The 12,631-nt window shown below is 47.7% G+C and overlaps 1 protein-coding gene across 1 annotated transcript in view; it reads right to left on the bottom strand.

The window, feature by feature from the left end:
• Nucleotides 1–12,631, bottom strand: part of LOC134910905 (probable cation-transporting ATPase 13A4) — a 350,913-nt gene that overhangs the window by 286,772 nt on the left and 51,510 nt on the right. The window contains exons 4-5 of the mRNA XM_063919292.1: nt 7,417–7,487; nt 7,256–7,336 (exon numbers count right to left, since the gene is read on the bottom strand). Of these exons, the coding sequence (XP_063775362.1) occupies nt 7,256–7,336; nt 7,417–7,487 (152 nt within the window). The remainder of the gene's footprint in view (nt 1–7,255; nt 7,337–7,416; nt 7,488–12,631) is intronic.

Below are 12,631 nucleotides of genomic sequence, written 5' to 3'. Positions count from 1 at the left end.
GTCGCTCCAGACTGCCCTGCATCACCGCCAGCGGGTGGGCTCGGAATTCTGAGCCTTTTCCTCGCACCCCCAGTTGCGGGAGAATGTGAAGGAGGAGATGTTGACAGGTCGCGTTCCGCTTGACTTGACAATTTTCTCACCAGCAGGTCTTTCAACCCCAGCAGACTTGTGTCTGCCGGAAAGAGAGATCCAAGGTAGGCTTTAAATCTAGGATCGAGCATGGTGGCCAAAATGTAGTGCTCTGATTTCAACAGATTGACCACCCGTGAATCCTTGTTAAGCGAATTAAGGGCTCCATCCACAAGTCCCACATGCCTAGCGGAATCGCTCCGTGTTAGCTCCTCCTTCAATGTCTCCAGCTTCTTCTGCAAAAGCCTGATGAGGGGAATGACCTGACTCAGGCTGGCAGTGTCTGAACTGACTTCACGTGTGGCAAGTTCAAAGGGCATCAGAACCTTGCACAACGTTGAAATCATTCTCCACTGCACTTGAGACAGGTGCATTCCACCTCCTATATCGTGCTCAATTGTATAGGCTTGAATGGCCTTTTGCTGCTCCTCCAACCTCTGAAGCATATAGAGGGTTGAATTCCACCTCGTTACCACTTCTTGCTTCAGATGATGGCAGGGCAGGTTCAGTAGTTTTTGGTGGTGCTCCAGTCTTCTGTACGTGGTGCCTGTACGCCGAAAGTGTCCCGCAATTCTTCTGGCCACCGACAGCATCTCTTGCACGCCCCTGTCGTTTTTTAAATAATTCTGCACCACCAAATTCAAGGTATGTGCAAAACATGGGACGTGCTGGAATTTGCCCATATTTAATGCACACACAATATTGCTGGCGTTGTCCGATGCCACAAATCCACAGGAGAGTCCAATTGGGGTAAGCCATTCCGCGATGATCTTCCTCAGTTGCCGTAAGAGGTTTTCAGCTGTGTGCGTATTCTGGAAACCGGTGATACAAAGCGTAGCCTGCCTAGGAAAGAGTTGGCGTTTGCGAGATGCTGCTACTGGTGCCGCCGCTGCTGTTCTTGCGGCGGGAGTCCATACATCTACCCAGTGGGCTGTCACAGTCATATAGTCCTGACCCTGCCCCACTTGTCCACATGTCCGTGGTTAAGTGGACATTGGGTACAGCTGCATTTTTTAGGACACTGGTGACTCTTTTTCTGAGGTCTGTGTACATTTTCGGTATCGCCTGCCTAGAGAAATGGAACCTAGATGGTATTTGGTACCGGGGACACAGTACCTCCAACAAGTCTCTAGTTGGCTCTGCAGTAATGATGGATACCGGAACCACGTTTCTCACCACCCAGGATGCCAAGGCCTCAGTTATCCGCTTTGCAGTAGGATGACTGCTGTGATATTTCATCTTCCTCGCAAAGGACTGTTGGACAGTCAATTGCTTGGTGGAAGTAGTAAAAGTGGTCTTACGACTTCCCCTCTGGGATGACCATCGACTCCCAGCAGCAACAACAGCAGCGCCAGCAGCAGTAGGCGTTACACGCAAGGATGCATCGGAGGAATCCCAGGCAGGAGAGGAATCGTCAGAATTGCCAGTGACATGGCCTGCAGGACTATTGGCATTCCTGGGGAAGGAGGAAATTGACACTGAGGGAGTTGGTGGGGTGGTTTGCGTGAGCTTGGTTACAAGAGGAAGGGATTTACTGGTCAGTGGACTGCTTCCGCTGTCACCCAAAGTATTTGAACTTGTCACTGACTTATTATGAATGCGCTGCAGGTGACGTATAAGGGAGGATGTTCCGAGGTGGTTAACGTCCTTACCCCTACTTATTACAGCTTGACAAAGGGAACACACGGCTTGACACCTGTTGTCCGCATTTCTGTTGAAATAGTTCCACACCGAAGAGCTGATTTTTTTGGTATTTTCACCAGGCATGTCAACGGCCATATTCCTCCCACGGACAACAGGTGTCTCCCCGGGTGCCTGACTTAAACAAACCACCTCACCATCAGAATCCTCCTGGTCAATTTCCTCCCCAGCGCCAGCAACACCCATATCCTCCTCATCCTGGTGTACTTCAACACTGACATCTTCAATCTGACTATCAGGAACTGGACTGCGGGTGCTCCTTCCAGCACTTGCAGGGGGCGTGCAAATGGTGGAAGGCGCATGCTCTTCACGTCCAGTGTTGGGAAGGTCAGGCATCGCAACCGACACAATTGGACTCTCCTTGTGGATTTGGGATTTCGAAGAACGCACAGTTCTTTGCGGTGCTACTGCTTTTGCCAGCTTGAGTCTTTTCATTTTTCTAGCGAGAGGCTGAGTGCCTCCATCCTCATGTGAAGCTGAACCACTAGCCATGAACATAGGCCAGGGCCTCAGCCGTTCCTTGCCACTCCGTGTGGTAAATGGCATATTGGCAAGTTTACGCTTCTCCTCCGACAATTTTATTTTAGGTTTTGGAGTCCTTTTTTTACTGATATTTGGTGTTTTGGATTTGACATGCTCTGTACTATGACATTGGGCATCGGCCTTGGCAGACGACGTTGCTGGCATTTCATCGTCTCGGCCATGACTAGTGGCAGCAGCTTCAGCACGAGGTGGAAGTGGATCTTGATCTTTCCCTAATTTTGGAACCTCAACATTTTTGTTCTCCATATTTTAATAGGCACAACTAAAAGGCACCTCAGGTAAACAATGGAGATGGATGGATACTAGTATACAATTATGGACGGACTGCCGAGTGCCGACACAGAGGTAGCTACAGCCGTGAACTACCGTACTGTACTGTGTCTGCTGCTAATATAGACTGGTTGATAAAGAGATGTAGTAGTATGTATGTATAAAGAAGAAAGAAAAAAAAACCACGGGTAGGTGGTATACAATTATGGACGGACTGCCGAGTGCCGACACAGAGGTAGCTACAGCCATGAACTACCGTACTGTACTGTGTCTGCTGCTAATATAGACTGGTTGATAAAGAGATGTAGTAGTATGTATGTATAAAGAAGAAAGAAAAAAAACCTCGGGTAGGTGGTATACAATTATGGACGGACTGCCGAGTGCCGACACAGAGGTAGCTACAGCCGTGAACTACCGTACTGTGTCTGCTGCTAATATAGACTGGTTGATAAAGAGATGTAGTAGTATGTATGTATAAAGAAGAAAGAAAAAAAAAACACGGGTAGGTGGTATACAATTATGGACGGACTGCCGAGTGCCGACACAGAGGTAGCTACAGCCGTGAACTACCGTACTGTGTCTGCTGCTAATATAGACTGGTTGATAAAGAGATGTAGTAGTATGTATGTATAAAGAAGAAAGAAAAAAAAACCACGGGTAGGTGGTATACAATTATGGACGGACTGCCGAGTGCCGACACAGAGGTAGCTACAGCCGTGAACTACCGTACTGTGTCTGCTGCTAATATAGACTGGTTGATAAAGAGATGTAGTAGTATGTATGTATAAAGAAGAAAGAAAAAAAAACCACGGGTAGGTGGTATACAATTATGGACGGACTGCCGAGTGCCGACACAGAGGTAGCTACAGCCGTGAACTACCGTACTGTACTGTGTCTGCTGCTAATATAGACTGGTTGATAAAGAGATGTAGTAGTATGTATGTATAAAGAAGAAAGAAAAAAAAACCACGGGTAGGTGGTATACAATTATGGACGGACTGCCGAGTGCCGACACAGAGGTAGCTACAGCCGTGAACTACCGTACTGTGTCTGCTGCTAATATAGACTGGTTGATAAAGAGATGTAGTAGTATGTATGTATAAAGAAGAAAGAAAAAAAAACCTCGGGTAGGTGGTATACAATTATGGACGGACTGCCGAGTGCCGACACAGAGGTAGCTACAGCCGTGAACTACCGTACTGTGTCTGCTGCGACTGGATGATAAATAATGATATAAAAAATATATATATATCACTACTGCAGCCGGACAGGTATATATTATATAATGACGGACCTGCTGGACACTGTCTGTCAGCAGAATGAGTTTTTTATAGAATAAAAAAAAAAACACCACACAAGTGAAGTCACACGACGAGTGTTTAACTTTTTCAGGCAATCACACAATATAGTATACTACTAACTAACTATACTGGTGGTCAGTGTGGTCAGGTCACTGGTCAGTCACACTGGCAGTGGCACTCCTGCAGCAAAAGTGTGCACTGTTTAATTTTAATATAATATGTACTCCTGGCTCCTGCTATAACCTATAACTATTAACTGGCACTGCAGTGCTCCCCAGTCTCCCCCACAATTATAAGCTGTGTGAGCTGAGCACAGTCAGATATATATACATAGATGATGCAGCACACTGGGCTGAGCAGTGCACACAGATATGGTATGTGACTGAGTCACTGTGTGTATCGTTTTTTTCAGGCAGAGAACGGATATATTAAATAAAACTGCACTGTCTGGTGGTCACTGTGGTCAGTCACTAGTAAACTCTGCACTCTCTACACTTCTACAGTACTCCTAAACTCCAGTAAATCAGGTCAATCTCTCTCTCTCTCTCTCTCTCTTCTAATCTAAATGGAGAGGACGCCAGCCACGTCCTCTCCCTATCAATCTCAATGCACGTGTGAAAATGGCGGCGACGCGCGGCTCCTTATATAGAATCCGAGTCTCGCGAGAATCCGACAGCGTCATGATGACGCTCGGGCGCGCTCGGGTTAACCGAGCAAGGCGGGAAGATCCGAGTCGCTCGGACCCGTGAAAAAAAACATGAAGTTCGTGCGGGTTCGGATTCAGAGAAACCGAACCCGCTCATCTCTAGTTTTCCGGCCGTCTCATGTCGTCAACTGATTTTTGTAATGTGCTGACATTATCACGTAATTCCATAAACAAAGCCATCCATTCCGGTGTCGACTCCCTGGGGGGTGACATCACCATTATCGGCAATTGCTCTGCCTCCACACCAACATCGTCCTCATACATGTCGACACACACGTACCGACACACAGCAGACACACAGGGAATGCTCTTATCGAAGACAGGACCCCACTAGCCCTTTGGGGAGACAGAGGGAGAGTTTGCCAGCACACACCCAAGCGCTATAATATATATGGGAACAACCTTATATAAGTGTTGTATCCTTATAGCAGCTTAAATATATAAAATATCGCCAAAAAAAGTGCCCCCCCTCTCTGTTTTACCCTGTTTCTGTAGTGCAGTGCAGGGGAGAGTCCTGGGAGCCTTCCTCACAGCGGAGCTGAGCAGGAAAATGGCGCTGTGTGCTGAGGAGAATAAGCCCCGCCCCCTATTCCGGCGGGCTTTTCTCCCGGAGTTTGAGATATCTGGCATGGGTTTAATACATCCATATAGCCTCAAGGGCTATATGTGATGTATTTTTTAGCCATAAAAGGTATTATACATTGCTGCCCAGGGCGCCCCCAGCAGCGCCCTGCACCCTCCGTGACCTAAGGTGTGAAGTGTGTGACAACAATGGCGCACAGCTGCAGTGCTGTGCGCTACCTTCATGAAGACTGAAAAGCCTTCTGCCGCCGGTTTCTGGACCTTCAATCTTCAGCATCTGCAAGGGGGGTCGGCGGCACGGCTCCGGGACGAACCCCAGGGTGAGACCTGTGTTCCGACTCCCTCTGGAGCTAATGGTGTCCAGTAGCCTAAGAAGCCAATCCATCCTGCACGCAGGTGAGTTGAACTTCTCTCCCCTAAGTCCCTCGATGCAGTGAGCCTGTTGCCAGCAGGACTCACTGAACATAAAAAACCTAAAAACTTTTTCTAAGCAGCTCCTTAAGAGAGCCACCTAGATTGCACCCTGCTCGGACGGGCACAAAAACCTAACTGAGGCTTGGAGGAGGGTCATAGGGGGAGGAGCCAGTGCACACCACCTGATCCTAAAGCTTTATTTTTGTGCCCTGTCTCCTGCGGAGCCGCTATTCCCCATGGTCCTGACGGAGTCCCCAGCATCCACTTAGGACGTCAGAGAAAAGACTTTTATTAAATATCACCACATAAAACAGGAGTGGCTAGACTCCCAAAAGCTAAAAGGCGAAATATAAACAATCTAGACATATACACATAGACATATACATTACAACAAAATTAAAAATGTACAGCTTTATGCAGTCTCATCTGGGCCTCCGCCCGGCTCTAAATTAGATCTCGTAATAATGGTTGTCAAAATGTGATAGAGATAGGCAGGGCCTTATGGCATATTTCAAGGTTCTGCTGCTCCGTATGTGCTATCGCAGTTAATATGGAGTGAGAGACCCCTACTCACGCCAGCCGATGGAATTCAAAGATAGTGCCAGGGTATATAAGGTTCGTTTCATTCGTTTCTACTTTTGGCTGATAACATCAAGTCAGTGTAGCCAAAGAGAGAACTACTAACGTTCCAAAACCCTGGTATTGAAAAAAAAAGAGAAAAGGGGCAGTGGTGCTCAGAATTTGTCCCCTGAATAATCACATGGATGATATTATCTGCGAGACAAGAAAAATGTCTTCCTTAGATAATCACATCGATAGAGATACCATTTGCGGGACAATGTGTGTACTTTGTACAAATACAGACTTTTCTCTGCAAAATATTTGAAAATGATGTGATTGGAACATACACAGTGTTTTCAGGCAAGGATGATCCTACACATGCTGGTTACATTGTTATCAGATCCTATTATAAACAGTATTCATATATGCATCCATGCAGGGTGGATCAGAAATAATGTTACTAAAGCTAAAGCATATATAGCATTTAGAACAAAAAGCCATTCCATGTGTAGTTCAGTATTGTAATCAATCCTTGTCCCAACTAAAGTAAATCTCCACTGCTTAGGTACACGTGATTACTAGTGTTGGAAAACCTCTCTTGTTCATAAATTCTACTGACGGCTGGCGTACTTCATCTCAGCTGCGGCCAGTGATATAAGCTTATGACTCATAAAATACAAGAAGCATAGTTTCAACTGCGTGCGGCAAAAAGCCTAAAGCAGAGACAACCGAACAATGTTAAATAATCATAACGATGAGAGCTGGTTAGACATAACCTGTACCTGGGGCGACCCGCTGTGCGCAATTAGCAGGAAGCCCGATGTGCTCCTTCCTGATGTACATTTCGCCGTAGGCGGCTTGCTCACAGGGGGAACAGCTCACTGTTTTAAGATATCACTGAAATCAACATATGTAATCAATCATATTTTATGAAATGTTCAGTAATATGGAGTAAATGAATGTCATGTCACAGACGTGTCCTGGTTGTCTGTTTGAAAAATGTAGAACCTGTGGTTAAATGTCTCATTGTAGCATATTATATAAATACCTGGCTTTTCTTTCTTCACTACGCAAGCCCAATCCATATTTAGCATGTATAGCAGAACATGAGTAAGTCTCATTCAGAACCCTTAAAAATAAATAAATTATATTATGCATTTTAAAGACAGAATAATTAAAAATACACCCATATATATATATATAACTTACCCAATTTTCTGAAACAAGCCGTCTGATGGATTCCAAACATAGCGAGTTTTCTGTACATTTATGTATCGAACCTGTAGAGTTATATAGTTATTTATCTCTGCCTGTTTTAAACAATATGGGACTTTATATACCTTTTATAGTAACTAGGGTTAGTTTATTAAAATAGTACTTTTAGATTTTTTTTCTTTTATAAATTTGAAACTAAGTCTCTCATCCATCACTGGTCATCTCCAGATTGGACTATTGTAAGCTCCTCCTATCTGGCCTGCCTGCCTACTGCCTCTCTCCTCTCCAATCTACCCTCAATGCTGCTGCCCGGGTCAGCTTCCTCTCCAAATGTACTACACCTGCCTCCCCACTCCTATAAACCATACACTGGCTCCAGAACCCAATTCCAACTTCTCGTACTCACTTACAAAGCCCTTACCCAGTCCTCTCCTACTTAAATATCTGACCTCATCTCTCTTGACAGTCACGCCCACCCATATCACTCCACAAATGATTGCTGCCTTTACTCCCAACTGCATACTTCCTACCACTCCTGCTTCCAAGATTCTGCCTGTGCTGCACTCTACCCATGGAACTCTCTCCCTCTAGCTATCAGACTCTCCACATTTCTACGAAACTTCAAATGGGCTCTCGTTATTAAAGTGATCCAGCTTTCACCCTAACCCACTGCTCCATTCTCCTTGCTCATTTTTTCCCCAAACCTGTGTTACCCCTGTCTGTCTGCCCCTCCCTTTAGATTGTAAGCTCTCCCATACAGGGCCAAGGGGTAGCTAGCATAGGTGCAGGGAGTGCATCTGCTGTGGGGCTCAAAGCTGAGAGGGACCCACCTTCCCTGTCACAGTTACATGTGTTTTATATATTTTTCACCATTTTGTAATACATAGGGGCCTTACAAACATTAGGTGTCTCTCTAGATGCATTGGGACAGAGGCCCCTTTAAAATGTTGCTATGGAGCCCACAAAGTTCTGGCTACGCCCCTGTACAGGGCCCTCTCTCCTCATGTGAGTTTTCTTCCCTTACCAATAACATCATCTACGCCCTACTGCCTAAAACGGTATGCTACCCTTGGGATATGCTGCCCTGCTGCCTATGTGAGTATTATGATTGATGCTATAACAATGTTTATACTATGTCCACGTGGGATGTAGTTGTGTGACTGGAATACCGACGCCAGGATCCCACCCCTTAACAATCCCGATAGTCAGCATGCCAACTAACAGGGACTATTCCCACTCATGGGTGTCCACAACACCCATAGGGGGATATTCAATTGTTTGAAAAGTCAGTTGGGTGTCTGTTTTTTCCTATCTAATAGACAGGAAAGACCAGACACCCAACCAACTTTTCAAACATTTATTTCCCCCCATAGAGTGGGAATAGACCTGTGGCGAGCACAGTGAGCCCGCAAGGGGCTTCATTGCGCCCCCCCCCGGCATCGGTATGGTGACCGCCAGTCACACATACCCAACACATCCACGTTCTGCAATATTCTGTACTGTAAGTCACTTTTTTATATGATGTCCATGTCCTGCAATATTCTGTACTGAAAGTCACTTTTCTTGTTTTGTTCATTCTGTTTCTCTTTATTTACTCTGTAAGGCACTGTGGACCCCATGTGGTGCCACATAAATAAAGGATAATAATAATACTAATACAGAAATGTCTTCTGTGAAACTGGTAATGTGAAACAGCCTAGAACTTTACAACTGTATGTTTACAAATACGTTTAACTGTCCACCTAGCCCATTCATAAATCCAGGGGTGACTTACGGCATGGGCTGACAGGGCCATCACCCGGAGCACCGGAGCCTTGGAAGGTGCAGCGATGTGCCACCAGCTGCCCACTGAATATTCTGGCCCCACTGCGCAGGAGGTGATGGAGTTTTATAGCCCCAGAAGACACACACCCAGTGCTCAGAGCCTCAGATCAAAATCAGTAGTGTGTTCAATTCCTGTCTGAGAATCTGACAACTGCAGAGGATGCCAGACAGAGCACAGAGCAGCAACAGTCAGCCACTGCCACACAGGACACACTTAAAAAGTAAGAACTTACCAGGTAATGGTGCGATAAGAGAGGTATTTGGATAATGTAGAAAAGGGGTATCAGAGGGACAATGTAACTGCTTTGGGGGATAGAGATTTGGAGAGAGGGGGACCCAGGAGGCAAAGTAAGCACTGTCGGTGGACATAGCGATATGGAGAATGGGAGCTTGGAACAGTGTGACTGCTATGGGGGTGTGAGGGACGGAGATTTGGAGAGAAGAGGACTTGAGACAATATAACCACTGTGGGAGGAACACAGAGATGTTGATAAAGTGGGGCTCGGGGCAATGCGATTGCTTTGGGGGGAGTGAGGGACAGAAATATTTGAAGAAAAAGGGCTCATGGGGGGGGAATGTAACTGCTATGGGGGACACTGAGGCTATATCGACTTAGTGCACCACATTGCTACCCCCTTTTCCTTTGCTATACAGTTGTCTAACAGGTAGCAGGTATCACACCCCAGTATGTGCCCAGTTCTTTTGGGTCAATATTTTGAAGTTTTTTTTTTGTCGAACTGAACCTGTGCGGAAACCTTTGTGTTTTTGTTCTACTCCACTGCATAGTGTGGCAGATCTGCAGCCACATGTGACACAAACAGATTCCCTCCTAAACCAAACATGGGTGCTGCCATGTTTGATCCGGTCATCTGATTCCAGTGAGCCTATCCTGAGCATCCTTCTGTCCAGCTGATCATCCCAGCCAATCCTTGCACACTAGCTCCTATAAGAATGCTGGGTAAAGACTGCCTAATCACCAGTGCTATGATGGTCATACCCTGTATGTTTGTTTGCTCACAGCTGCTTCCAGGTTACCTTGCTCCAGGAGATTCCACTCTGTCCTGGGACCTGAGTTCCATCCAGCTTGCAGCTCTGCCTGGCTCATCGGTGTACCGCCATCGATACTCAGCACCATCTGTGTTCCGCCATCGATACCCAGCTCCATCGGTGTTCCACCATCAATACTCAGCTCCATCGGTGTTCCGCCATTGATACTCCGCTCCATTGGTGTTCCGCCATTGATACTCAGCTCCATCGGTGTTCCGCCATTGATACTCAGCTCCATCAGTGTTCCACCATCGATACTCAGCTCCATCGGTGTTCCGCCATCAATACTCAGCTCCATCGATGTTCCGCCATTGATACTCAGCTCCATCGGTGTTCCGCCATCGATCTCTAGCTCCATCATGGTTCTGCCATCGATCTCAAACTACAGTGGTGCTCTGCACCAATATCCAGTATCATCAGTATCCTTCTTATCTCCAGTGGTCAGTAACCTCGTGCTCATTTGTATTGGGACTTCATCAGTGGTTCACACTGCATCTAAAGTCTACTGTTGTGTGCTCAGCTCACCTATATTGAGACTGCATTAGTGGTTCACACTACTTCCGAAATTACATCTTGCCATCGATGTTACATTTGCGAAAGCATTGCCTCAGTTCCTATGCCTATGTTACTGCATGATCTGTGATACTGATTATCTGAGTCTTTTACCATCTGCCGCTATCTGTACCATCTTGCATGCTGAATAAAAAGACTTATTTTATTTTACAATCTCCTCTGTTCTGGTCACGCCTTCGGGCCTACGCTCAAGTACACCACATCCTGGTTAATGTAAAAGAACCCGATTAAAGATCCCAGATTCACATTCCAGTCTGCCCCTATGCCTGAGATCTCCACTGGACAGAGGCGTCGGAAATTGGGGGGCAAGAGGGCAGCTCGCCCCCCCAAACATAAAGAGGCGCCAATCATTTACAGGAGGAGCGATGTGCAGTCAGGTGAAAGACCACACATTACATCCTCCACTCCGTGCAGTGAACGCCCAGTCAGGCCCAGCACTGCCCACTCAGCAAGGTCTGCAAAGCAGGGAGGCACTGGACTAGAGAGGCGCTCTCCTTTCTCTGCTATCTTGCTAATATGCAGTGTTGCTGCCGGAGCGTGCACCTGTCACACTGAAAGGCAGCGAAGCCGGCAGCATGAGCAGAAGCTCTTCACACTCTGATCTCCTCTTGTGTTAGAATCTCCCACCCCCTGCACGCTCCTCCCCGCTGCACTTGTCAAAACAGGCAGCAGTGTCGTCCCTCCAGTCCTTCCTCTCCTCCCCACTGAAGACACAGCAGTCTTCAGCACCGCTCACCCCTCCTCTCCTGTCAATGGTGGATTCAAGTAGGGGACACCAATGCACAGACAGGCAGTCACGTGATGCATACCTCCCACCTTTTTATTTCTATAAAGAGGGACACACGCGCGGGAGGACCCGCGATCGCGAGCCACGCCCCTGTTTTCGTCACTGAGGGGGCATGCCCAGCGCTCTGTGAGCCACTGGCATGCCCCCTCTCCCTCTGCCTCAAGTGAATAGACGCTGTGCACATGCACACAGCGTCTATTCACCGCTGCTCTGCTAAGTAGGGCAGCGAGAGACAGAGCCTCCCAACTGCCCCCCACCCCCACCGTGGGACACTGCGGTCCGCGGGTGGGACAGCGGGACAGTCCCAAAAAAACGGGACTGTCCCGCGAAAATCAGGACAGTTGGGAGGTATGCGTGATGTACACCCAGAGGCGTCATTAGGCGGGTGCGGGCCACACCCGGGTGTCCCTCTTCAATGGGGTGACACCAAATAGAGCCACCACTGCACACTCGCACCTGCATCCCATTGCCTTCCTGACAGACGAGACACATGTCTGCGGCGGTGAACACACACAACCCTTCATCCCCGCTGTCACTGTCAGCAGGCAGTACGGACCCGGCCGAGTCTTGCAGGCTGAGGGGTGTGATTTTGAGTGATTTCGTGTGCTTGTGCCGGCACCAAGCACTGCAGTTATGATCGCACCCCCACCAAATCAAAATCACAACCCCCGCGCCTGCAAGACTCCGCCGCAGCACAGTTATGATTCACCCTCCGATTACTGAAAAGCACCCTCCCCCCCCCCCCCCCCCCCCGCCCTCAAGACTCACGGCCAGGTGTAGCGCATGCCAAGTTGTGGGCACAGACAACTTTTCACACACAGTGACACTCTCAGACAGAGATCACTGATAGCCGCTGAGCAGTGGCGGGCACTCGGAAGATGCAAGAGCGGCAGTCCCTGGAAGGGAGTCAGGACCTTGGCAGCGGTGGGTGAGACAAGCACTTAGATGCTTGCCGGAGTTGCAGGTGGAGGACACTCA

The sequence above is a fragment of the Pseudophryne corroboree genome, chromosome 4 (genome assembly GCF_028390025.1).
Source record: "Pseudophryne corroboree isolate aPseCor3 chromosome 4, aPseCor3.hap2, whole genome shotgun sequence".
Lineage (NCBI taxonomy): Eukaryota > Metazoa > Chordata > Amphibia > Anura > Myobatrachidae > Pseudophryne > Pseudophryne corroboree.
The sequence above is the reverse complement of the archived record's forward strand: the minus strand, read 5'-3'. Positions and strand labels throughout refer to the sequence as shown.